The sequence below is a fragment of the Pinus tabuliformis genome, chromosome Q, assembly GCF_031772625.1.
Source record: "Pinus tabuliformis cultivar Carrire ecotype Pingquan chromosome Q, CPIR1, whole genome shotgun sequence".
Classification (NCBI taxonomy): domain Eukaryota; kingdom Viridiplantae; phylum Streptophyta; class Pinopsida; order Pinales; family Pinaceae; genus Pinus; species Pinus tabuliformis.
In genome coordinates, this window is record NC_142296.1 from 836,091,873 (window position 1) to 836,118,663 (window position 26,791).

General features: G+C 39.9%; 1 protein-coding gene across 2 annotated transcripts in view; it reads right to left on the bottom strand.

The window, feature by feature from the left end:
- The window catches only part of LOC149222193 (putative serine protease EDA2), a 467,080-nt gene that overhangs the window by 397,649 nt on the left and 42,640 nt on the right, over positions 1-26,791 (bottom strand). For both annotated transcript variants that reach the window (XM_089385308.1, XM_089385307.1), the window contains exon 2: positions 4,575-4,700. In XM_089385308.1, coding sequence (XP_089241434.1) covers positions 4,575-4,700 — 126 coding nt within the window. The remainder of the gene's footprint in view (positions 1-4,574; positions 4,701-26,791) is intronic.

Genomic DNA, 26,791 nt, shown 5'->3' on the forward strand with positions numbered 1-26,791 from the left:
GCTATTTGGAAAAATCGAACTCTCCAAGGAAATCAAACTCCACACGTGTCTCACAAGTGAGTTGTCCATCTACCCATCGACTTCTTCGTATAATCTCCTGTTGGATCTCCAACGGCCAAGATCAAAACTTAATCAAGGGCTCAGATTATTTCCCAGTCAATCCGTGTGAGTTTCTAGATGATTAAGACATTTTTTCTTTAGAAACTTTTTCTGGGTATTGGAGATAATTAATCCTCTTGTGTTCCTTAGTCTCATAGACACCATTTAAGAATAGAACACTTGTATGAGCTACATAAACTAACAATTGCATGCCTCATTATTGAAAATCCGCAAAACCCTAACTTATAACAGCCCTATAACCGGTCTAGGAATAGAGTACTATAACTTTGGCATTGATTATTTAGGCCCTGTAGGCTCTACTTGTACTATATCCCACGCTGTAGACTTCATATTATTCACCTTGAGCCATTATCATTGAATATCCTTTAAGTGAGCATCTAGGGAGGCCTCCCTTGTGGTCAAATACCATTAAAGAGCAAGAAAAAAGTTGATGAGGTGACAGTGGAAACCGATTCTCTTATTGCCCTAAGGTCTGGTTCTACCTAGTGGGGCTTTACACTAGACCTGCTAGATTTTGCAGAAACAGAGAACAAGAGGCAAATGGGTTTCAAAACTACAAGAATATGATATAGAGATTAGGCCAACCAAGATTATTAAGGGACAATGATTGGCAAAGTCGTTAGCATAAGGTAAAGGCATAAGGACTTCAAGATCAACCTAATGCCATGGTCAATGCAATAACAAAATAGTTCGAACAGAAGGATTGGTATTCAAACATAACGGACTACCTTAAGCACATGACTAGTCCTACACACTTGCTAGAGCAAAAGAGGAGATTTGAAGCTTAAGGCTTTGAAGCTTTGAGCTTTGTTCTTGCACATATGTACCCCTATTGAAATGGGGGTTAACAAGACATTCTGAAGAAGTATTTCTTAACCCCATAAGCCCCAATTCGATTCCCCTTGACTCCATTGCCCTTGTTGGATTTGGCACTAAATTCTATTTCCTCCCATCACCTCTTTTATATCCTAAAATACCAAAAACATTGTTTTACTAAAGCTACACTCACTTCACTATGTGCCTTATTGCTTAGCTTTAGTAAATCCTACTAGGGATACCCCCTTGAGCCAGAGGAGAGTCAGCCTAAATTGAAAAGGATCGGTTACTTGAGTGATAGTTGTGATCATCCTAGTAGTTCCATATTGGGTTGTGCCTTGTGGGTTAGAGATTTTAGCATCGAGTACAATTTTGGAGGTGATAGAGGCCATCTAGGGAATAGGAGAGGATGGGATATTTTTTCTTGACCTATTCAAAAATGGAAATTCCAAGAACAATGCATTCCCAACATTATAGGATAAAAGGCTAAGAAGGGAGTCTTCATCTGAAAAGATTTATGGGACTCTAATTGAGGGACATGAACAAAATGAAGACACTTAGTGCGTACCAAGGATCTACTAATTTCTAATAGAGATAATCTCAGAGAGTTGTACTAACTCATTGCAATGAAGGATTTGACTAAAGTGAGTGGATTCTGTTGAGCTTTCATGATTTCCTAGACTGATAATTACTTCCAAGGATTTCTTTAATAATTTATCTTGTATCACTTCATCATTACGCAACTGTAAATAGGAAATCTTCAACAATAAAGACAATCATAATAGTAGAATCATGAAGAGACAGCCAAGCACAAGAGACAAAATTTATCCTAGGAAAACCGTAACCAGGGAAAAACCCAGCAACCTTTCCTTACAAAAATTGTCCAATTCAACAAGAGATACAATCTGAACTTTCCAATTAAAAAAAGTCAAATTGACCAGTAACCAAACCCAAGTCACCTGGTCAAACTGAGAAATTTTGGCCTCCTGCACTTTCCTTAGAAACTTCGGTCCGCTGCCCAATGAAATGATAAGTCTACTGCCTCAGAATTCATTCTTCTATTCTGCCTCAGACTCGTCCTCTTTAGTCTCCCACGTGTGAACAAAGCCAATAGAAGATGGTGATCCGAATTGGTGCAAATGGAGGAGTACGAATGGAGTATATACTATATATAGTAGATTAGAGTGCCCCAATGGGCATGTCCCTTGGGCTGGGCCAACTTAAGCAGTTAGAGCTGACCTTACATTCTGGAGACAAAATTCAAAATTCAAAATTCATTTTTTTCTTCTTTTGAAGCAGACTTCAAGTATACATTGGTATTTATCATTTATTTCATATGAAGACCGACCATAGCTACAAAAATTCAACAGATTCCTATGTAGCTATGCTTGGAGGGATTGATAATGGGCATATGAAATGATAAGTCTACTGCCTCAGAATTCATTCTTCTATTCTGCCTCAGATTCGTCCTCTTTAGTCTCCCACGTGTGAACAAAGCCAATAGAAGATGGTAATCCGAATTGGTGCAAATGGAGGAGGACGAATGGAGTATATATAGTAGATTAGAGTGCCCCAATGGGAATATCCCTTGGGCTGGGCCAACTTACGCAGTTAGAGCTGACCTTACATTTTGGAGACAAAATTCAATATTCATTTTTTTCTTCTTTTGAAGCCGACTTGAAGTATACATTGGTATTTATCATTTCTTTCATATGAAGACTGACCATAGCTACAAAAATTCAACAGATTCCTATGTGGCTGTGCTTGGAGGGATTGATAATGGGCATATGGTAAAACTAATTTTTGGTAGAAACCCAGGAAACTCTATCTACTCATGCATAGGTAAGCCACATCGGCTCCAATTTTGAACAAGAGATGGGTTAGTTTGAATAAGGAATTTCAGTGGATAATATAATCTACAGCGATTTGTTGCATATTGAGGTTTACCTACCAGGTTCAGATTAGCCTAATTGATTTAACAAATAACATGTGCCGGCATTGTGGAAGACCAAAGACAATTAAACATATTGTTTGGGAATGCCCCTACACTAAGCAAGGTTAGAATATTGTGCAAGGTAAGTTTAATTCACTCCTGAAGGGAGTCATTCACTAGCATGTTGCTTCCCTGACGATTGTATATCCCTCATGTTGAGTTAGTATTGTGGCCTTTTGCATCTTATTTAATGGTTGGTTTGGTATTCATGTCAGAACATCTCCTACTACACTGAGCATTTCTTGGAGACAAGGAATAGACACATTGTCTGACCTCATTCCACACTTCATCATTGTGTTCCCCTCAACTAGTTTGGAAGCACGTGATTTGTGTTCCCCTTGACTAGTTTAGTGTGGATACGCATAAACTTTGGGTGGAGGTGGAATACCAGATTAACCAATCAGACAACATCTACAAGTTATGCCATCTTCAGTAAGTGAAGACAAAGTAACACTTCAGCTTCCATGACCCCATATACTATAAGATCTGAGGATGGTTCCGTTGTCTATTCAAAAAGCCATAGACTCTCCAGTTTCTTTGGATAACCCACCCAAAGATGTCTTGCCTAAAACATGTAGGGGGTCCTCAAACTCCGGTCGCATATCATTCAGCCACATCTCAAACCAGTTTCCACTCGTAGGATCACTCCCTTGTTCTCAAAGCTCCCATTTGCTAGGGGCACCAAGAGACAAATTGATAGCAGCCCGACTTCTGACTTTAGATCAGTTCAGGCCCAGAGGACAATCCCTGCTTCCTAGAGACCTCAATGGCTTTGCCAAACCATATTCCACAACAGTGGTCACATGAGATCACCCAAACCCCATTAGCTGGCCACCTCTTCCAGGTAGCAGCACAATATGCAGTCCAGCTCCCCCTCTAGCTCTTCCTCCAAACAGTCATCTATATTGAGCTTTCTCCATTTGAATTTGGATGATAAGAGAGATAAATCTAGCAGGTCATGATATGCTCGTAGCATTATCATATTAAAAATTTTGGATGCATCCATTTTGTACATCTTTCTCCAGGAACAGCTTTCCATTTTCAAAGCTTGGCCTTTCAGGGTTTAGATTAATCATTAGACCATACCTTCTGCGTCTTGTTTTTCATAGGAGCCATGTTAGCACTCCCACTCTGTTTTGACATCATTTCTACCCAGCAGTCCCATTGACCTTCTTTAGTGGTCATTTGTTGGACATTCATAAAATTATCTTATCATATCTAAAGTCTACTATGCTTTTGAAGGTTTGCTAGGATCTAGTGAGTCCTTTTAAAATATGGCATTTGATGAGTTATCTACCCAAACTAGAGCTAAAGGGATTTTGTCGTTAAATAATGCCAAGGATATCTCTGCTATGGCTCACTCTAACCTTATTTCAGGACCGCAATAAGGTACATCGTCTCTCTATGCTTGTACTTATATGTTTTCTGTATAAGTATTAAGAAGGTATGATTTCAAAAAATATATTTTCTTCCCATGATTCTATGCCCAAGTCATGAAACAGAATAAACAATCATTTGTGATATATTAAATGTACCCAATTCAGCAAATGGAGCACTCATAAAACATCCATCTCAAACAAACATCATAATAAAGGAAATGTCTTAATATAATAACCTTTGGCAGTTTACAAGGGAATTTACTTACTGCCATATAGTCATTCGTAATGCCATCACAAGAATATTCACCACAGACTTTTAAAAATATTGGTCCATCAGGTGCCTGAAAGTAATCAAGGAACTCATAATACCTTTGGTTAAACTGGCGATGGTCCTGCAAACATCAATAACATACTAAATCACTTGCTCAAGAATCAAAACCATACCGCATTGCAAATTTACAAATCTTTAATAATAATTATTACTATACTATAGATATATCGCATTATATCCAGGTAAAAAAATCTTGAACCAATGTCCAAATTTTAAAATGGCCAAAATTGAGCTGGACACAAAAATTTGATAAACATAAACACACAGATGGAACAAAATTCAAACAATTTTGAATGCAAGCCTTGGGTCTATTCAAGTGCGAATGCCAGCAGTGTCTACAATATAGTAAAATCTGAAAAAAAAACACGACTGCTAAGAATCAAGATATTCAAGCAGCAAGAATTGCATAGGATGCAGGAAGTGTTAGTTTTTATAGTATCAGATGGTGTTCTAGTCTTGAGACTTTGTGAAGAGGCTAAAATACATGAGTTCTCCAAATCCCAGAAATCGTTTCTGGAAATTCTACCTAGAGATGGTTCAATTAGATTAATTGACCATAGTTAGTCTAACTAATGAAAAATTGTTAATTAATAGTAATTAATTGAAAAAGGTGAAAATTCTCCAGAAACTAACACAGATCGACTTAGACATGATCTCAACCATCGATTAAGTTTTAATCGTGGCCGTTGGAGTCTCAACTGGAGATTATAAGAAGAGGTCGATGGGTAGATGGAAAACACACCAATGAAAATAATCAGTTGCCTAGGCAGTTCGAATTCTCAGTAGCAGAAATGATTCAGCAATGGAGATCGAGCCAGTGGGTGAGTAGCAGGTAGCAGGGGGGTAGCATAGCAGTATTATGGGGGAGTTTCCAGTTCCGGAGAGTCAGAAAGAGGAGGTCGAAATTTATCTCCAAAAGGTTGTTGTTAATCTAGGTTGTCAATGATGTCAATAGTTGATGTCAATCATGGCAATGGCCGGGTTGACAAATATTCTTGAAGATGCCAGAGGATGAAAACAACTCTTGTTTAGGTTGTCAAGAAACAAATGAAGTGTCAATCATGTATCTTGATGATCATAATGAAAGACTACCATATCACTGTACTTGATGAAGGTCTAGAAGACATACATTGGATGACTGGACTATGATGACATGTCTATGATAAAAGACTACATGATGACTTATGTGGACCACACTTGATGATTTGATGACAAACCTCCAATGATGTGAAGTTTGATAATGAAGACTACATAAGTTGAGAATAATTAATATTATTTTGATATTAATGGAGAAAATAGTTATGTTGTTGTAACTTTCTCCCTAGTTTAGGATTAGTTCCTATAGTTATGGGGTTTGGGTGCAACTTCCTATTTCCTAGTATTGTATTTAATGATGTAATCTTTGATTGATTGACATATAGAGCGGACGAGAGTGATCTCTCAAGTTTTGTGAGTGTAGACTCCAGGTGCAGGCCACACCTGAGAGCTATATCTCTTTCTTTTCAATTCTGTTCACATTTTATCTTGGTATCAAAGCTCAGCTTGAGTGAGCCTGATCTTTTGTCACCTGTGTGGTGGAATTCCCTGTGTGGCTGGAATAGCCTGTGTGGCTTGAAGTGCCTTTGTGGCTGTGTGTACACGAGAGCTCTGTGCTCAATTGAGCAGGTGGACTGCAGAACACTTGGCTCGGACTCAGAAAAAAAAAAAAAAAAATCTGAGTGGAAAGGCGGATTAGCGCGGATTTTGCGCTGACAGTCGCGCCAGAAGCCTGATTAGCGCGGATTTTAAGGGATAAATCGCGCCAACGCACCAGAAAGCCCGATTAGCGCGGGATTTTACCGGGAAAATCGCGCCAATTAAGAGACTTACAACAATTTTTAATTAGCGCGGATTTTTCGCTCAGGGTAGCGCCAAGGGATCTGTGAATAGTGTGAACTTCGTTTGCAAACGGTGCAGATCGGTGGAGTTGCAAATCCGTCCGGGAGAGACAGATCGGGAAAGCGCCAGAGGTGATCTGCGGGAAACCTCGACTTTGTTTGGCGATCTGCAGGGAGAGCAGGATCGGCAAAGTGGCAGATCAATCCGGGAGAGGTGGATCGGATCAATTGTGATCAGATCATTGTTTCGGCTGTGTTGAAAACGCCGAATTTGCTCATTGGAGCGGGAGTGCCAGACACTGTAGATCGGTGGCAGAGGTGACAGATCCATCTGACAGGTATTGTTTTTGTTGTTGTTAAGTAGATTCACAATGAGTAATACGATGGAATCTTACCTTAATGAATCTGGTAAACTCAACGGGTCTAACTTCACGAATTGGAAGTTTAAGATCCAGACCTTGCTCGAAGGTGCGAACGCTTGGGCTATAGTGACAGGCGATGAGCAGAAGCTGACTGCAACCACACAGAAGGAAGACTGGGAAAAACGAGAAAACAAGGCCAAAGTCCTGTTGAAGATGTCTGTGAAAGACAATGTCATTGCACACATCAGAGACTGTAAAACGTCCGCAGAGATTTGGACGAAAATTAAAAGTTTGTATGAGACCCAGAATGCAAACAGAGTTTTGGCTCTGAAAAGCAAGCTATTTTCTATGAGGATGGACGAAAGGGAGTCTGCTACAGCATTTGTTGCGCGAATCAAGGATGTTAAAGACGGATTGGGGGCCATTGGAGTGGCGGTGGCTGATGAAGATCTTGTTGCAATTACAATGAATGGGATGCGTGATGATTTCCAAACCTTCATCACTGGAGTCTCGGCAAGAGAGAAAACACCCACGTTTGATGATCTCATTGCGATCTTGCAGCAAGAGGAAGAGCGACGACAGAACCTGAATCTGAACCCCCAAAGTGACGATCTTGCGCTGGTGGCAAAATGACGATTATCTAAAGGGAAGCAGTCACAGCAGCAATCAGTCCAGAAAGGAGGAACAACACATAAAATCACTGTCATAAAGGTATGCTTGCAAATCATTCTGAAAAGAAATGCTTTTATTGTGGAAAGAAGGGTCATATACAGAGAGATTGTTATTATAAGAAGCAGGCTGATGAGGCAAGGAGGAGACTGGTAAATCCAAAACACAGAGGATATTTTGTTGAAGAAGAAGACTTCAGTCATGAATTTCGACTGTTCACAGTCGACTGTGCCCTTTCAGCGTCGAATGAAGATGACATCTGGTATGTCGATTCCGGAGCATCCTCTCACATGACAGGTAATAAGGAATTTTTTGATAGTCTTGAAGAAATTATAAATGGATCAAAAATATATCTAGGGGATGATAATGGATATCAGATTAAAGGTCATGGGGTGATTTCAGTTAAGTTACCAAATGGAAAGATTAGTCACCTTTCAAATGTTTTATATGTACCTGGAATAAAGAAAAACCTGATATCTGTATCCATGATGGCTGATCAAGATATGCATGTCGAATTCTTCAAGACTCACTGTGTGATAAAGGATTGCAGGAACGAAATTGTTGCAACAGGCATGCGAGTTGGAAGCCTATACAGATTGGATGCAAAAAGTATATCAAAGCAAGCCATGGTTGCAGGAGAGTCGACAGCTGAACAACTCTGGCATCAGAGGTTTGGTCATCTGAATATGCAGGATCTCATGTTATTACAGAAGAAAGGTATGGTCGAAGGTCTCCCCATCTTTCGTAACATTCAATTAAACTGTGATGGTTGTGCCTTAGGAAAGATGCACAGAGAACAGTTCCCTGTGCATGATAGGAAGAGGCAAACAGAAATCTTAGAGCTAGTGCACACTGATGTATGTGGTCCCATGCAGACAAGGTCGCTAGGGGGAGCATACTATTTTTTGTTTTTTACTGATGACTGCACTAGGTATTCATGGGTTTATTTTTTAAACAAGAAAAGTCAGACTTTCCAATGTTTTATAGATTTCAAAACCCTGGTGGAAAAACAGTTTGGAAAAAGTATTAAAATTCTCCGATCTGATCAAGGAGGAGAATACAAATCAAAGGAATTCATGAAATACTGCAAATCTCACGGGATTGTTCAGCAGTATACAGTACCGCACACACCACAGCAAAACGGAGTTGCAGAGCGTAAAAACAGAACCTTGGTGGAATGCGCAAGGAGCATGCTGCAAGGTAAAGGTCTATCTAATATTTTTTGGGCAGAAGCGATAAATATTGCTGTATATTTGAAAAATAGAAGTCCTACAAGGTTTCTTGGCTTCAAAACCCCTTTTGAATCCTTATATGGATTTAAACCAGCAGTAAACCATTTAAGAGTCTTTGGGTCAAAGGCATTTGCACATGTACCCAAAGCTGATAGAAAGAAACTAGACCCTAAGGCAGTAAAATGTATCCTTGTTGGTTATGGTACAGAGTTTAAAGCATACAAACTGTTCAATCCTGAGTCTCGTAAGACATTTGCAAGTAGAGATGTTGTCTTTCATGAACAGGTACAAGAAAGGAAAGCTGATGTTGCAGATGATTGGCACATTCCATTGCTGTTGGAGGAAAGCAGCGAGGATGAAAGGGAGCAGGAACAGGAGCAGAAAGAACAGAATGAAGAAGAACAGCAAGAAGATGAAAAAGCAGGCCCAATTATGGCAGAAGAAAACAAATTTGAGGTAAGTCCCCCACCAAGGAGGTCAGGTAGGAAGACTCAATTACCACTGAAGTTGAGAAACTATGCATTGATGTCAAAGTTTTTGAACATTATAGAGCCCTCTAATTATAAAGAAGCTAGTCAATTTGAGGAATGGAGAGCTGCAATGAATGAGGAGATGGAATCAATTCTTAGAAATAATACTTGGGAATTAGTAGAGCTACCTAAAAACAAAACACCTATAGGAAGTAAATGGCTGTTTAAACCCAAAATTAATGCAGATGGAAATATAGATAAGTTAAAAGCTAGGTTGGTTGCAAAAGGATACTCACAGCAGGAAAGTATTGATTTTGATGATACTTTTGCACCTGTAGCAAAGCTAAATACAATCAGATTACTTATTGCTTTAGCTACTTAATGTAATTGGGAATTACACCAACTAGATGTTAAATCTGCATTTTTAAATGGTGATTTAAAAGAAGAAATTTACTTAGTACAGCCAGAAGGATTTGTAAAACAGGGGCAAGAACAGCTTGTTTGTAGGTTGAAAAAGGCTTTATATGGTTTAAAGCAAGCTCCCAGGTCTTGGTATGAAAAAGTTGATTCTTTCTTTATAGAGCATGGTTTCCATAGAAGCTTAAATGACCCAAATTTGTATACCAAGTACAATGATCAGGGGCAGATTATTTTGATTTCTATATATGTGGATGATATGATTCTAACAGGAAATGCAGATGACTTAATCAGAGGAATCAAAAGGCTCATGGCACAAGTTTTTGAGATGAAAAATCTCGGAAGCCTTAACTATTGTCTGGGATTAGAAGTATTCAGAGATACTGGGCAAACTTTTCTTACCCAAGGGAAGTATGCTAGAAATCTGTTGGAAAAGTTTGGGATGGATCGGTGTAGATCAGCAGCGACACCTTTGCAGCAAAATTTGAAATTGAGCAGTGACGATGGCACTAAGGAGGTAGATGCCACAATGTACAGACAGCTGGTTGGCAGCCTGATATATCTTACAACAACCAGACTTGACTTGGCATACTCAGTTAGTGTGTTGAGCCAATTCATGTCGAAACCGCGTGAAAGTCACTGGACAGCAGCAAAAAGCGTGTTGAGGTATCTTTGTGGTACTGTTCATTTTGGTATTTTATACACTGATGTATCTGATGTTACTCTAGCAGGTTTTTCAGACTCAGACTGGGCAGGTAACCTGGATGATCGGAGGTCCATCACAGGTTATGCATTCAACATAGGTTCCGGGGTCATAGCATGGAGCAGCAAGAAACAGAGTACTGTAGCTTTGTCATCATGTGAAGCTGAGTATCAAGCATTGTGTGCAGCAACATGTGAAGCGATCTGGTTGAGGAGACTTCTCAAAGATGCAGGAAAAGAACAGAAGGAACCCACTTCTATCAAAAGCGACAACCAGAGCACCATCAAATTAGCATACAATCCAGTGTTTCACAAAAACACCAAACATATAGACACTCAATTCCATTTTGTTAGAGAGAAAATACAGTCAAAAGAAATTGTTGTTGAATATTGTAAAACTTGTGACAATGTGGCAGATATTTTTACAAAGCCTCTTGCACGAGTGAAATTTGAATTGTTTAGAAAGATGCTAGGAGTCCAGGAGAACCCTTTCTCCATTAAGGGGGGAGTTGAGAATAATTAATATTATTTTGATATTAATGGAGAAAATAGTTACGTTGTTGTAACTTTCTCCCTAGTTTAGGATTAGTTCCTATAGTTATGGGGTTTGGGTGCAACTTCCTATTTCCTAGTATTGTATTTAATGATGTAATCTTTGATTGATTGACATATAGAGCGGACGAGAGTGATCTCTCAAGTTTTGTGAGTGTAGACTCCAGGTGCAGGCCACACCTGAGAGCTATATCTCTTTCTTTTCAATTCTGTTCACATTTTATCTACATAATGATGGTGACCCTATGTTGAAGAAGATAAGGTGATGGAGAAGGCAATCAAGGACATGATGATGGTGACTCTATGTTGAAGAAGGCAAGTACATGATTATGAAGACAATCAATGAAAAAATCAAACCATGAAGAAGCCCAACACTCAAAGACATTCTTCCTGCCTCCATTTCTGCACTCATAAATAATCAGTCACATTAAAAAATATTTTTGCTACCTTAGAGGCAAAATTCCTTAATGACACCTACACCATCTTGAAGAGCGTAATTTTGCCTTTCCAACGAGCTATTACTCAGCCCGAAATTCCAAGTGGATTGAAAGTTATTGATTTTACAAGTTAATGGTGTAATTTTGGTCAGTAAGCCGACCTGAGCTTCTCTCCCATGTTGGCCTACCCTTAAGATACATGTCTATTGGGTTTGGTGAGTGAATTGGTGTATAAATATGATGTTAAACACTTCATTCTTGCATCAATTTTTTGGTGATCATTCCAGAGAAAAGATATAGAACAGTAAGGAGGCCGAGAGGACTTCGTAGTCTAGTGTTTGGGCAAATTTAAGGAGGCCGAGAGGACTTAGTAGTCTAGTGTTTGGGAAAATTTAAGGAGGCCGAGGAGGAATATTTCTGTGATAAGCTAGCTGCGTAAAGGAACAGTGGACAGGACATTACTTCGAACCTGTTCTCATTTACCTTACAGCTTGGATTTGTTGTTTAGGACTGTGGACAGCTCAGATCATGGTCTCCAGACTCCTGTAGAAGCTCGGAAGGCTGAACAGTGTCCTATTGCAGCTCTTACACCACAAAATTTCAGTCTTTTGGAGCTCAGATTTTTGGCACCAAGTTACAGACCTGTCATCATTATGTGAGCTCAGATCTGTGAGCTGTACAGTCTCTTAGGGAGTTCAGATTGAAGGCTCAGAAGCTCGGTTCATCACTGTGAACAACATACAGTTCAGTCTTGTAGCTACCACCTGTGGACCATTTGTCTTTGCAGCAAGTAAGACACCTACAGAACTACACCAAGCTTGGAACTGTGATCTTCTCCAGCATTGAAGGATTGCTTAAGGACATTGACAAGCAGTTAAAGGCCACCTGTGGGAGCTCGCTTAAGGATTTATGAACAGTGGACTATCCAAACAACTGTCACCTATTCTTTGACCTGTGGAGACCTGTACCTATTTGTTACAGTCATTTGAAGAGGCTCAGTCTTAAGCCTGGATTAGGCATTGTCTGGAGCAAAGCGTTGGATAGAGAAGTAATTGGAGCAAGCATTGGACAGTGAAGCAATTAAAGCAAGCAGTGAAGAAATAGAAGCTCTTGTACAGTGGATTGATTGGAGGTAAGTTTGGTGCAGACCTTTGGAGGTAACTTGAAGTAATCTTTGGGGCTAACCTTGGACCAGATTTGAAGAAGGTGCAGAACTATTATTAGAGCTGGTGCAGAACTTGGTGCAGTTCATTGAAGACACATTGAAGTGTTGTATTGAAGATCATAATGCAGTGTTGATGTCATCATGAGGTAACTTGAAGAAATTGATTGGGGATGATGAAGAGCAATGGTGACACCTTCTATATGACAAGGTTGTCATTGATGACATAACATGGATACTATGATAAAATTGAAGATTGACAAGGATCCATGAAGAAGACTTTGGGAGTCGTGATTTTCTATCAAACATATCTAGACAAAGTACAACAGTGGGTTGGAGCCCAGAGGGTTGGTGCCTGGAAGGTTGGTGCCTCGTGTTAGCGCTTGAAATTTCACCTCAGGCTGAGAAAGGTAAACCTCAAGACAACATCAAACCATTTAGCCTCGTAGCTAGCCCTACGGGGCAGGAGAAGGCTCTCTCCGGTCTATCTCGGTAAAATCTTCAATAGATGAGATGACCAATAAGGTAACACTGATATTAGGCTAGTAAACTGATCAAAGAGTTTGATTTGGGGTTTTTTGGGTTTTTGGTGGCAAATTGAGGAGAGGGCAATTTTGGGTGCGGGGATTGGACACAGTTTCTGCAGGGGTTTCTTTGGGGCGAGGTAGGAGACAGTATTGATGCCTTTGATTGAGGTGGATGGTCAGGAATGAAAGATGAAGAGCTAAAGAGAGCAAACAATAACTTTGAATTCTCTTTAGACAGTAGAAAACATTGAAATTAAACAAACTTAAAAGCAGAGCATGGCAGGCATGAATTCTTACTTTAACACTTCATTTGTTTAATGTGCAGAAGTAAAAGAAAGGAAATGAGTCACATAACACACTTACAAGTACATTGAGAAACACACCATCAACACATAAGTCCACAAGAATCCCAAAGAGGACTGCAAAACCCTGGTCTTCCTTAACCAAAAATTGCAAAGATACAGTGAATAATACAATGATAGCTTCTCCCTCAAGAGTCCAACCATGAAAATGAGCAAGAAAGTACATAATATAGATGATCTAACCTCTTTCCCTGCCTCCATGGGTCGAGCTCACTATCCTAGGAGCTGTTTCAACTACTTCTAAACTAAGCACTACAAACTAGGCAGTCAAAACAACTTGCCTCTATAAGCTAGGAAACCAATTCATTCATTTAATATTTACCCTTTTCATGAATGAATCTTCTAGAAGTGTTACATAAGAGTAAAAGTGTCTTAAAAGTACAATAATTACATCAAAGAGAATCATAATTCACCCCAAAAAGTCAAACTGGGTCAAACTGCGTTTTTCTGAGCTGTACAGTGCATTTTGGAATAATCTGCCTGACGGGTCGCGCGCCTTTGGAGCCACTTTTGGGGCACTTGCAGGTGTCCAAATTGGACAAGAGTAGGCTTGTTGGAAAGGTCTGTGAGTCTACTTTCCAACCCAACTGGAATTTTTGAATTTGGAGTTCATTTGCCCTGTCAAAAATCAAATCTCCCAAGACTGCTTTCTGCAATTCAAAAAAGTGGCAGAAAGTCATTTTTTGCTAGTTTTTTGACTTTCTGGAGGCCCAAAACTTCACCAAATATCAAGTCCATCCATGAGCATGTGTAACTTTGCATGACAAATCTGAAAATGTTGAGTTTTTGCCAAATGGAGTTGCCATGATGAAGGGTCGCGCGGGGGGTGAGACCCGTTAATGGGAAAAACCTGCAAATTGCTTGAAAATGCCAAAATTCACCCAAAATTCTCAAAATTTCTTGGGATTTGTGCTGTGGCTAGGCTATTTAGTGCCTTGATCCTTGAGTGAAGCCTCAGCCAAGATACGGAGGGGATTGGGCCTCTTTCTCCGTTTTAGTGCCTCGGTCAACCGCCTTTGAAACATTTTCATCTTTGCCTTGCACACATGCATTCTTGCCCAGTAATGGTTCTTCATGTTCCTCAGCAATTTCTTCTCTTAGTTGGCCTTAGCCAACAGCCTCTCCAAGTGTGCATTTACCCGGATGAGCATGGACTCTTGGTCAGCGGGCAATGGATCACCGGGTCTTCTCCGGTTCAAAATGCGGTCACTACGAATCCTCCACAGCTCATCAAGTGCTTGCTCATCTTCCAACTGTTTGTTGCGCTGCTCCAGGTATGTGATGGTCCATTGTGCACCTTCTAGTCTCTTTTGCAATACCTCATTTTCAGCTCTAAGGTGCTGAATGATCTCCTTTGCCTCTTGGCTCGGAGAACTGGCCTCGAGATCAACAAGCTCAATATCTGGAACTCCTGATGGCCCCTCATCAATCATGGGCTGCTTGCCCCTCTGTGCTGCCTGTGCTGCTGAAGAAAGCGAGGCCCTTTCCACCTGATGTGGAGATAACACTCGCTGAGCCGATGAAGAAGGCGAGACCCCTTCCACATTCTGTGGAGAAAGTACTCGCCAAGCTGCTGCAAATAAGGCCCTCTGGCCTCTCTGATAAGTAACCAATGGCGAGGAGCTGACATGTCTAGTGACGGGGATGTCATGCCGCTGTGATGGTCCTCCCTCCTCATGAATAACCTCAGGATGTGGTGGTGATGGTGCTATGAAAAGCTCACGAGAGATGAACTCCTCCCATGAGATGCCCTGCTGAGCCAACTGATGTAATACCACTAGCTGAATCAAACCATAATGATAAAGGCTCCTGTACTGCTGTGTCGGGGTCTTCCTCTGCATCATGGACACCATCTTCTCAATGTTCTGATAGAAGAAAACAGGGATGTTCATCATCCTCACTCGGGTGAAGTGCATCAAGAGGCGAATATGGTATGAATATACCTGTGAAAATCTGCCCTCACAGGTAAAATAGTGCATGATGAGCCTCATCATGGGAGCATACTCGCTCCTGAGAAACCTGAATGGAAACAAACCTGCCAAATGTCTCATGAATGGTGGCCGGACAAAAGGCTCAAAGTGAACACTATCCAGCACCTTGCGCTTATTCCATATCTCCCCGACATTTGGTATCCCTGTAGCCTGTGCAATCACCTCGGGTGTCAAAGTGAAGTCCACCCCGGCAAGGTTGACATGTCCATCATGCAAGTGTAAAACAAAAAGGCGAGCCAACTCTCGGTGGTGCTGAATCCGAGAGATCCTCTCGCAAAACTCATAACAAGACATGTACTGGAAACATGAAACTGCCATAGGACAAGCTTGTAAACTTGTCAAGAAAGTGGGCTCCTCTCTCCTGTGATGGCCACCTTTTCCACCCTTATGTGGCCTCCTCTGTACCTCAATCTCTGAAGCTGATGACTGGTCATCACTTTGCTCATAGGTTTCGGTTTCTGACATTGTTTAAGGAGCAAAGTGGACAAACTGTGCTGCTGTTTCTGCCTGTAAAAAGCTGATTTATATGTTGTTTCAAGGGGACAAGGAACATGAGGGAAATGTTAGGGGAGGGACATTTTTTACAAGGAAAATGGGAATACATGTATACAACAGGGAACTTAGGGAAAAAAACTGCAAACATCACTGCATACGCATCATCAAATTCATGTGTTTACATGGTCATATGTAGAGGTAGGTTTAGGGTTTGAGTTTTTTTAGTGTTTAGGGAGAGGGGTAGGGTTTGTATTTATTTTACAATTTAGCAAGGGAAAATTACATGGAAATACAAGGAAAGTGAAAAGGGGAAAGAGGAAAATAATTACAAGGGAAAAAACATGAACAGCAATAAACCCTAGCACATTTTAATAATCAAACATTGCAGCCGTATGGAGCCTCTTCCTCTTGCACAATTTGATCTTTAAACACATTCATGATGTCTTTTAAACATAACCAACAACCATTTTCAAGTTTGGAGAACCTACCTCAAGCAATTTGATGATTTGGAGGGTGCTTGAACGAATTTGCAATGAGTTTGGAAGGGAGGTCGCTGACGGGTCGCACGCCTCACCCAACGGGTCGCGTGCGCCTGACGGGTCGCGCCCGTTATGAAATTACACTGCGGGTTGAGCTCTGACGGGTCGCGCGCCTGTCCTGCTCCCAATTTCGACCAGTTTTCACTCAAAATCGCTTGGATGCTCGCCCAACCTCTCTTGCAAGTGTCTTGGATGCACAATGAGAGTAAAACGAGGGAGATTGGGTCTTTATAAGCTTTATTTGAATAAATTTCATGCTCAAACCCACTTTCTAATGTTTCTCTTTGACACTTTATAAAACTGACTTTTTGGTTTCCTTTGTCCTGAAATTGACTCATTTAGTGCTTTGGCTTGATTCTTTTTGCAGGGAGATCATCTGAGGGATCTTGGCAATGGGACCAGGGTTACATGTTGTCCGCTGAAGTCTTTTGAAATTTCATCACTTTTTACAAAAATTTGAAAAATGACCTTGGGTTTAAAAACAGAGTTTTTAAATCCAAGGTGAAAATTAACTGTACAAGATAAAAAATTTCAAAGAAACATCTTTACAATCATCCCTCTGGCTTGCTGAGCACTTATTGACCTTCAGAAACATGACCTTGTAAACATACTTGACCAAAACCCTAGACCTAGGAATTTGACCTCAAGACAAGACAAGAGAAGCTTGAAAGAGCTTAATGACTGAAATGACCTGATCCAGCAATGCCAAGAGGGGTACAAATACACCAACTCCTCCATCAGGGTTATGGCATGCCTAATGGGATGCAAAAATTGACACTGATGAGACACCTACCTATGCAAATGCAAAGAGTTTTGATCGCTGATGGAGGGCTACAAGACCGACTCTAACACCTCGAACAAACAAGGTTGGTGCCTTGAAGGATAGGGTTGGAGCCCTAGAGGATCAGAGTCCTCAAGAATCCAAGTCGGTGCCTGAAGAAGAAGATATAGGAATGGAGTCCTTGGGGTTGGTGCCTAAAAATTGACAAGGTTGGAGCCTTGGAAGTCCAAGTTGGTGCTTGGAAAATATAGGTTGGAGCCTGGGAGATTGAAGATCGGTGTCTTCATCTAGGGTTGGAGCCCTACCTATATTGTACTTGATTCATTGTAAAGATTATATTAATAAAAAAATTTATTCCTATTGCTCATTTTGTGTTCCAAATATAAGTGATCAACTGGTAAAAGTAACAATTGAAAAGAAATATTGATTCACCCCCCACCCTCTCAAGTATTTCCAACAGCTGCGCAAGGGCAGCATAGAGCCTCAATTGAGCAGTTCAATTTCGTTGACGAGAAGCTCGTTTTCAGTTCCGGAGGCCGGGAAGATTTTCCAAAGTGTCAGAGAGATAGTTTCCTAGTCAGTGAACGCAGGACGGCTTGATTTCCAGGAGTTTCGAGCTAAGCATCTAGCAGACTGTGCAGGGGTGACGCAGAGGCTGTGTAGAGTAGGGTGGACGACTTGCTTTTCAAAGGCAGTTAGGTGTCGGGATTGCTTTGAGAGAGGGTAAGAGCCCTCTATATATTTTTGCTAGTATTTCTCTTGGGTAGAATCGCCAGTTTGGCAACATTTTATTGTACTCAGAAATTTTGCTACTGCATTGGTTTTTCCACATTGAGTTTTTCCGGGGACATTTGTCCAAATTTTTTGTGTGTGCTAGCATTTCTCAATTTCCAACATTTTTATTTTCATAGCGTTTATTTTATTTTGTGAATAAATTGTAGTGTGATTAATTCAATATTAGTGAGAAAATTAATAAATTGAATAATCAATTAGGAGAATTAATTCGTTGTTGCATTTCAAGGAATTTTCACATGGTATCAGAGCCTATTTGACAAATGGGAAGCTCAGAGTCAAAAGAAGAAAATTTTGTTCTTTAGAGGGAGCAACAAGCCGAAATTTTATGGGGTTGTGCAGTGCCTAGCAAGGCAGCGCGAATTGTTGGGCAAGGGTTCGATTTTCCAGTTGCAGTTGCAGGAAAGTTTGATTTGTTCGAAATAGTGATTCCAACAAGCAAAGGGAGCAACAACAGCGTAGTGTTTTCGCTGAGTAGATTTCTTGTCTGAGCACATGAGGGTTTTGCAGCAGTTGCTAGAGCATAATCAGCGTCGGGTGGAACAGAAAATTCACACACAGAGGGAATTTCTCTCAGAGGGTTTCTAGCTTCAAAAATCCAAATTTCCAGTAGCAGCAAGCATATTTCCTCACTCCATAAAGGAGTGCGAATAGCAAAGCTAGCAGTCGAGTAGGAGAAAGAGGGAGATTTCCATTACAAGTCGATTTTTTGCAAGAAAGCCCACAATTGCGCTCAGAGATCAAGATAGATTGGACGATGCCTCCAACTATATTATTTGGAAGGACAGAATGTCCTTTCTCCTTGATGAGCATGATCTGAAAACTTATGTAGACAGCGTTGTGGCAAAAGCTACTGATCAACAACAGTTGGCAAACTTCGAAAAGGAAATGGCCAAGGCGAAGCGGATGATTCTCGATGGCGTTCGAGATCATATAGTCTCACATATAGCAACTGTTGACCACACTTTGTCAACAGTCCAAGCAGCAGATAAAAATTTTCCAGATCGATGTCCTCATGCAGCTTCCAATATTGTCATTGTAAACCCAATTTCTGCAAAGTTTATTGTAAATATATAATGTCCCTTCCTCAATTATTTTGGAACAGGATTAATCTCTACATTTTGGGGTCAATTTTGGAGAAGATGGGGCCCATTCGATTTTATTAGGAGGCTTAGACATTAGAAGTAAGTTATTTTGATTTTGTTAAGTAACACATGGGTGCCACCCACACTAGGAAAATACGCACTCCCTAGTTCGAATTGCATGAGAGGGGAAGACAATGGTTAAGTGAGAGACCCACGAAGGAGGGAAAATGGAGAGATAAGTGCTCCACGAAATCTATAAAAGGAAGGCGGCACTCCTCATTTGAGCATCTTTGGCATATCGAATTTCTTCTTGGTTGCTCGAGCTGCTTAGCCAGGTCACTTGTTGTTTAGCAAGAGTTCTTTAAGCGGAGAATTCACCCTTTCTTCGAGGGGCTTCAAGTGCCACCCTAGAGAGGTTCATCCACATTCTTTCGGGTGAGATTTTCAGTCTGGTTTCCAGCAGTTGTATTCAATATCTCCAAGTGGTGCGTATTTCTGGAGGACGCAATGGGAGAAGCCGAGTTGTGATTTTGATGTTCTTCAGAGGGGCTTTGGCTGAGAGAAATTCCGAAAAGGAGGCTCTGGTGTTTTGCTGCCATTTGGGTGAGTTTTTGGGCTGGAGGAGAGCTACTATTCAGTGGGGTTTTCGCACTTCCTGGGCCAGCGCAGAAGGAGGATATTGGGCACACGTGGGAGGTGGAGACTCAGCTATTGAGGTTGATCCTTGTCGAGAGAGACAAGGGAAACATTAATGGAGGTGATTACTACTTTTCCGGAGTATTTGAGGGGGATTTTGTTGGCGTATTGGCAGGCAGTGTGCATCAGCAGTCTTGGAGGGCGTAGGGCCTTTTGGGGGTCAATTTTGGGAGGTCAGAACCATAACAAACCATTTATGGGTTTTGGTGGAGGAGCTTGAAGTTAATTTTGCAGCATTTTCTGAGCACCGGAGTTGGGGATTCTAGCAGTTATTTTCCAGCAGATAGTGCAAATTTTCTAGGCAGCGCAGAACATCATTGGAGCAGTTGTTATCAGCATTCGGGCTTATTGTTTTATCACATGGGCTTTGTCATGCTTGCCATTGAGGCAAGCCCAGGTGCACTTCTTCCATACTATTGTATTTGCTCCATTTGATTAATAAAATGGCGCAGCTAGTTCTTACTTCTGGAGTTTTTATGAGTATTTGCTGAATGTTTGAAATTTATGGTGTTGTATTTGTTTTTGCTTTACATATCACTGTTTATCCAAGTTTGGAACATTACAAAATGATGCTAGTATGACCATTGAATCATGTAATTGCACGTAAGCTTATGATTTTTGTCAAAGGATTTCATCCTAGGAAGTTTTTTAACCTCCCCGAATTATGTCTGTTTGTAAATACGTATAATCAGCAAAGTTTTTCTTCCAGCTATAACCCCAAAGCTAGGGTGGAATTCGGTAATGTCTTAGGTGAGTCCTAATGTTTATCGAGTCTATTGTAAAAGTGTATTTAGGAATAATTCTAGTGCATGGTCCCTCATAATTAGAACACCATGGCTAAATTATTTTATTATAATCACACTTGGTTTCACACTAGATCATATTGTATCGCAAAATTGGGTAGGGCCTTGAAGGTCTGGTCTAAATGTGTATTTCCCCTTCTAGGGGTTGAATTAAAGTAATATCTTGATGTAAAATTATTTTAGTGCATGGTCCCTCATAATTAGACACCACTGCTAAAATATTTTAAGGTGGAAAAATAATTAATCCCCTCTAAAGTCAATTAATTAATTTTTCTGACAAAATTAAATAAAAATCCTAAGCCAGAAAATTAATTTATTTTGAGTCAAAAATAATTATAGAGAAATTAAATTCTCTCCAAGTGGAAAATAATCAAAAATTCGTGGATCAAAAAGAAATTATTTTTTGGAGTTCCTCCACCAAGGAAAAAATGGATAATTTAAGCAATTTGAGCCCTTGAACCTTGGTAGTTAAGTCAAAGTCAATTTTTTAAGGAAATTTATCCAAAATATTAAATTTTGGATTAACAAAAAATGGTTTTTAAGAGAAATTCGAACTTTTTCCTCAAAAATAAGAAATTGACGGTGGAGATTAAAAGAAGATCAAGTTATTTTCGATAGGCGAGATTATTTTGACGAGGATCAAGCCAACTAGTCGTTATTTTCCACTTTGAAGGGTTTTCTCTATATAGGGAAGCTATTGAACTCCTATTTGGTATCTTTGGATAATCTCTGGATGATGGTATTGTAATGCATTTGTTGAGCCTTGCTCTGCTGGAATTATTTTTCTCATAATAGAAAGACTTTGGGGTTTCAGTTCATGGTGTTCTTCTATCTGTTGATCTGTGGTATGTGCTAGTTTTATTTGTTTATGCTCTATATTGTGCCAAATATTGCAATTGTTATTTCATTTGTCAGTGATAAGAACATTCTATTGGTACGAGTTATCTTAGGTGATTTGATTCACCATATGATCTAACAGTTATCTTTAAGATTGAATAGAGATCTACAGGTACTCTAGCCCTTGGGATCCAAGTTCACAAACTGTGGGGAAGGACTGACCTTGTTTGAGCTTTGGGCTTTCATTGTGACGATTTATTTTGCAGGAGGGTTTTGGCCAGTAAATTTTTCGAAGTTATTCATCTATATTATCCACTCTAAAAACTCTAAAAATTTCTCAATCTCTTTCTCTTGTGCTATAAAGAATTTATCCGCTAATTAGAGCTTGTAAATTTAAATTTTGTAAATATTGTAGATATATAATTTTTCTAACCCTTGTATTTGATTTTTAAATTTTTGTATAGTATTTGGGGTTTGTGATTTTTTTTTAATTTTTTGTATATATTGGGGTTTTGGGAAATTTTTCTATTCATTTGTGCAAGCGGATTTCTCAAGCCATCAAAGAGATCAATTTTTTTTGTGTGGAGAGACTAGCTCTAAGGCTAGGGTTTGATGGGTTTCTCTCCTTCAAGTTGGACGTCTAGCCTTCTTGACCAAAAATCATTGGGATTTTGAGGTGGATCTAGGCCTAGGAAGGCAAGATCTAGCCTCTAGTCACCCTCCAAGCTCAACACTAAGCCAAGAAGGGGAGTCGTTGGCCCCAAGATGCAATTCTTGTGAATTTTGTGAGCAAAGTTTTGAGTTTTTCTCTAACTTCTGGTGTTTTTGCAGGAGTCTGAAATTTTTTGAGGCCTTCTAGGCCTAGTCGTGGCCTCTCCTACCCCTGTCGCAGCCTCCTTTGCCTTCTTCAAGTGAGCCGTAACCCTTTCCAGCCTTGACATCAGCCCTAGTGGGCTCCTATCCCTTGCAGCAGCCTCTTAGAGGCCTTTCCTTGGGTGTCGCATACCAATCTTGGCCTCCTTCCCTTTGTCGCAGGCCTAAATAGGCCTTGTCGTGGCCTCTTGCAGCTCTACCATCAGCCCTAGTGAGTTTCTACCCTCTATCGCAGGCCTGCAAAGCCCTTATCCCCTCACCCGTGGCCTTTCTAGACCTTATCACCCTCATCGCTGCCCTATCTAGCCTTATCACTCCCCTTTCCTAGCCTCCTAGCCCTAGCGTTAGCCCTTCCTTGCCTCATCTCTGTTATATCTTGGGTTTGGCATTTATTTTTGACACTAACATTATGTTTTGCAGTGATTTTTTGGAGATAATATTTGTGGTTGCAAGTGGACAAGTCCATTGGAAGACTTCATTAGCCTAACTAGTTATCAACAAGGCCATTGGACCTAGTGGTTTGACCTTCTATCCCTCCTCTTTCATCATTGTTCCATCCATAATTCTAAAGCATATTGTTGACAGTAGTATGTTCATAACTTAAATACACATAAAGCATTTCGAATCTCATTAACTATTCACCTAAAGCAATAAACATCTTGTGGTTGCATTGGTGTCATACAAGTGAATTTTGGAGGAACCATGAGTTGGTGGGAAATTTTATTTTGTCTACTTTTTTTAGATTAAAATCTTCTCTATAAACGAACTTCAAAATTCGTTTAGTGTAACCTAATTCATTTTGAGATATCAGTTGCAAAAGTAATTCACATGTTATAAATGAGAAATATCAAAACATATATTCTAAAGTAAATAGTGCTACCTAAATTATTGATACCTTCAAAAAAAATCTCTTATATAACCATCCATTATTAAAATAATAACAACCTTATTAAAATATCATGGTTATAAATCTATTAAATTGGGGATCACAACAAGACCATATATTAACTAATATGTGCATGTTTTATCGTTATCTTTGTTTTAACAACTTTAGTGCCTAGCATAAGCCTCCATTATTAATTTAATTTTAATAACTTCTTATAAATATCATATCTTAGTTTATAGCATGGTGTGCTTGCAAATTGATTGCAAACGACCACTCGTAAATTTGCGCAACCTGTGACATTTATTGAGATTGAGAGACTTTGAGAAAATATATTGAAAATATAATTGTTATTTATATAGAATATTTTGTCAGATATAGATAGATAGAGATATATATATATATATATATATTGAAAAATATGTATAGTCGAACCTAATACCGAACCTCATTCAAACCTGATCGGAAAATTCGAATTCGAATCGAACTTAATCGTTGTCGAACTCGAACCGTGTGACATAGCATTGAACATAAGTTGCATAATGGTTTCTAAATTGCAAATACTCTTTCATGGTATTGGTCACCAAGTTAATAAATGTTTAGCTATCTTCTTGATTTTGAAAAGCATTAGTATTGTCTAAAGGATTGCTAGCATTTGTGACATTGGTTTCAAAGTAATACTTTCACTTGTCATTGCTATCATTGAAATTGGCTATTGGATAAGTAGTTACATTGCTTTTCATTGTCATAGTGGAATTATCATTTCTTGTGAATTTACTTGTTATAATAAGAGCACTAACTTGTTGTGTTGCAAGTGCACATCATATCTAAAATCATAATCTTGCAATATTTTAACTCACTCGTAAAGCACTTAATTGATCACTATACTGTGACAGGAGTAATCTAAGTAATCTTAAGAATTGCTAATTGTTGGTATCTTGTTGAGTAATTGGCATTTATCTAATTGGCATATTAACATTATTAATAAAAGCATTGGACTTGTGCCTTTCTTGTCATTTGATCAAGTAATTGTCCATTATGAGATCACTAATCTTGAATGGCCTTGCACAATGTTAGTTTTTGTAGCATCGGAAGTGTTCTAATCTCGAAACTTTGTGGAGAGGCTAAAACAAAGGAGTTCTCCATAACCCAAAAATCGTTTTTAAAAATTCCAATTGTGAATTGTTCCAGCAGATAATTCCTTCAGCAAAACATAGCAACAGCTAGCTAGGCAACTCGCGCAATTTTGTGGGTTTCCTCTCAGCTTGGAGTGCAGCCAAAACCTTTCTGGGTTGTGGATATTTGTAGGAAAGGCCATAGCTGAAGTTTCAAAATTTTCTAAGCAATATACAGGGAAGAACTCCAGTAGGGCATATAGCCAACCAAGGAGCCACTTGCACCCTTTAGAGGGCTTCTACATCATTTGCATTCAACCCAAACCATTTCTAGGTTTTTGTGGGTTTGGTGAGAGGAGTTTGTGGATAAAATTTCTAAGAGTTCTGAGGAGTATTTGGCCCTGAGATCAGCATTCCAACCAACAGCAGATTATTTCTAGGTAGTACGCAGATCACTCCGGGGACACTTCCACACTTGGGTTTTAGCTATTTTTTTGGGTTTTGCTTAGCTTGCATAGCAAGCCCAGGTTCTATCATTTTTGCCCATTATATGTACTCTTTCCCAGAAATTTAATAAAATGGCTCAGTTTATATTGTTGGATTCATTGTGTGTTTAATTTGTGTTCGTGTCTTTAATTTGTTTTGTTGTTCCTAGTTCATTGCTTGGTATTTGTTGTTAATTTCCATTTACGAATATTACATTTCTGCTACATTTAGCCCGATTGAAGCTGAAAATGTAGACGCAGTTTGTCTTAGAAAGTTGTTTGCTAATCCATTTGATCTTGTGCTAGATTTACTTTTCTGTTGTTGAGCAGGTTGTTGATGTTTGATTCTATGGGAAGTCGCTTATTGTCTGTTGGATTCGACCATGGTCGTTGATGTTTGCTCCTGTGAGAAGCCACTTATTGTTTGTTAGATTCGACCATGATTGATATTGTTTGCTTCTGTGAGAAGCCTTGGTTGAAGTTGAATGAATAGCCGGATGTTTTTGTGTGTTGGAACGTTTGATTAAAGTGTTGAAATCCACCATGGCTACTTTTCTGTTGTTGAGCAGGTTGTTGATGTTTGCTTCTGTGAGAAGCCTGGAATGGCTAAGAATTCCTCTTGGAGAGGGAGCATTGATTATATAGCATCATGAATCTTCCTTAGGTTGTGGCTGTGAGACCTATGGATTGGTCAGGAAGATTGTCACTCCTTAGGTCAGTTTACCGAGAGGCCAGTGACTTTGGTCGAGGAGTTTGGTTTAGAGGCATGAAGTGATCCCTTAGGTTTTTAACAGGAGACCATTTTGGTCGAGGGCACTAATTTTGTGATCTCTCCCTTAGGTGTTGACCAAGAGACTTATGGTTTGGTCAGGGAGATTGATCTTGAGTTCCCTTCCTTAGGTTGTGGCTGGGAGATCTATGGTTTGGTCGAGAAGGATGAGTTCTCTCCCTTAGGTCGTGGACCGAGAAACAATATAGTCGGGGATTGAGATAGGGATTCCTCCCTTAGGCTGTGGGCTGAGAGACCTTATTTGTGATCAAGGAGATGTAACCTATGCATATGATTGATTTGGACTCATTGATTGATCCCACTGGTCAGTAGAGCACTGACTTGAATGCGATAGGATTGTGGCTTTTGGGATGCATTGGATGTAATGTATCTTTCCTTATAATGAATTATGAGACTTATGATCTCTCACTTAGGCCGTGAGACCTATGGTTTGGTTGGGGAGATTGATCTTGAGAGATAGAATGAAAAGTACCCCCTGGCTAAGAGGAAGTGTTGGAAATATGTTAAGCCATGGTCGATATTTTCATCATGAAGAGATTGGAAAACTTGAATTTTCTTTTTTGCCTCCTAAAATTGATAAAGTCAGCCTCCTATTGTTGATTTGGGGTAGCATCGGATGTGATCTAGCCATGAAAATTGGTGGAGAGGCTAAAGTACATGAGATCTCCAAGACCCAGAAATGGTTTGGACAGATTGTACCCAGTTTGGGAGATATTAAAATAATTAATATTTTTAATGGAATTCCTAAATCTGAACTTAAGAAAAATAAAATATTAATGGGTATTAATATAAAACTGGGCTAGAAGGGTCCAAAAGTCATGGATCAAGCCAAATCTAATCTTAGCCATTGATTAGAGATTTAATCTCGGTTGTTGATGGACCAACGAGAAAAGTATAAGAAGAGGCTTGAGAGTCAGTTGGAGAACACACCAGAGTGATCAGTCATTCATTTTGCTAGAGCGGGGTTGATAAGCAAAGTTGAATCAGTGATCAGCAGCGAGGGGCAATGAGTACGAGGCAGAGAGGCAGGGATAATACTGGGAGACCAGCACAGAAGTAGAGAGAGCGAGAGCAGCAGTCAGTCCAGGCTACGCAGAGCCCAGCAGAGGCAGCGCAAAGCCCAGAGAGACTGCGTCATCCACGCAGAGGACAGAGGGAGTGATGCGGAGGCTGCGCAGTGCCCCAGAGCGTTGATGCAGATGGCCCTGGGGCTGACGC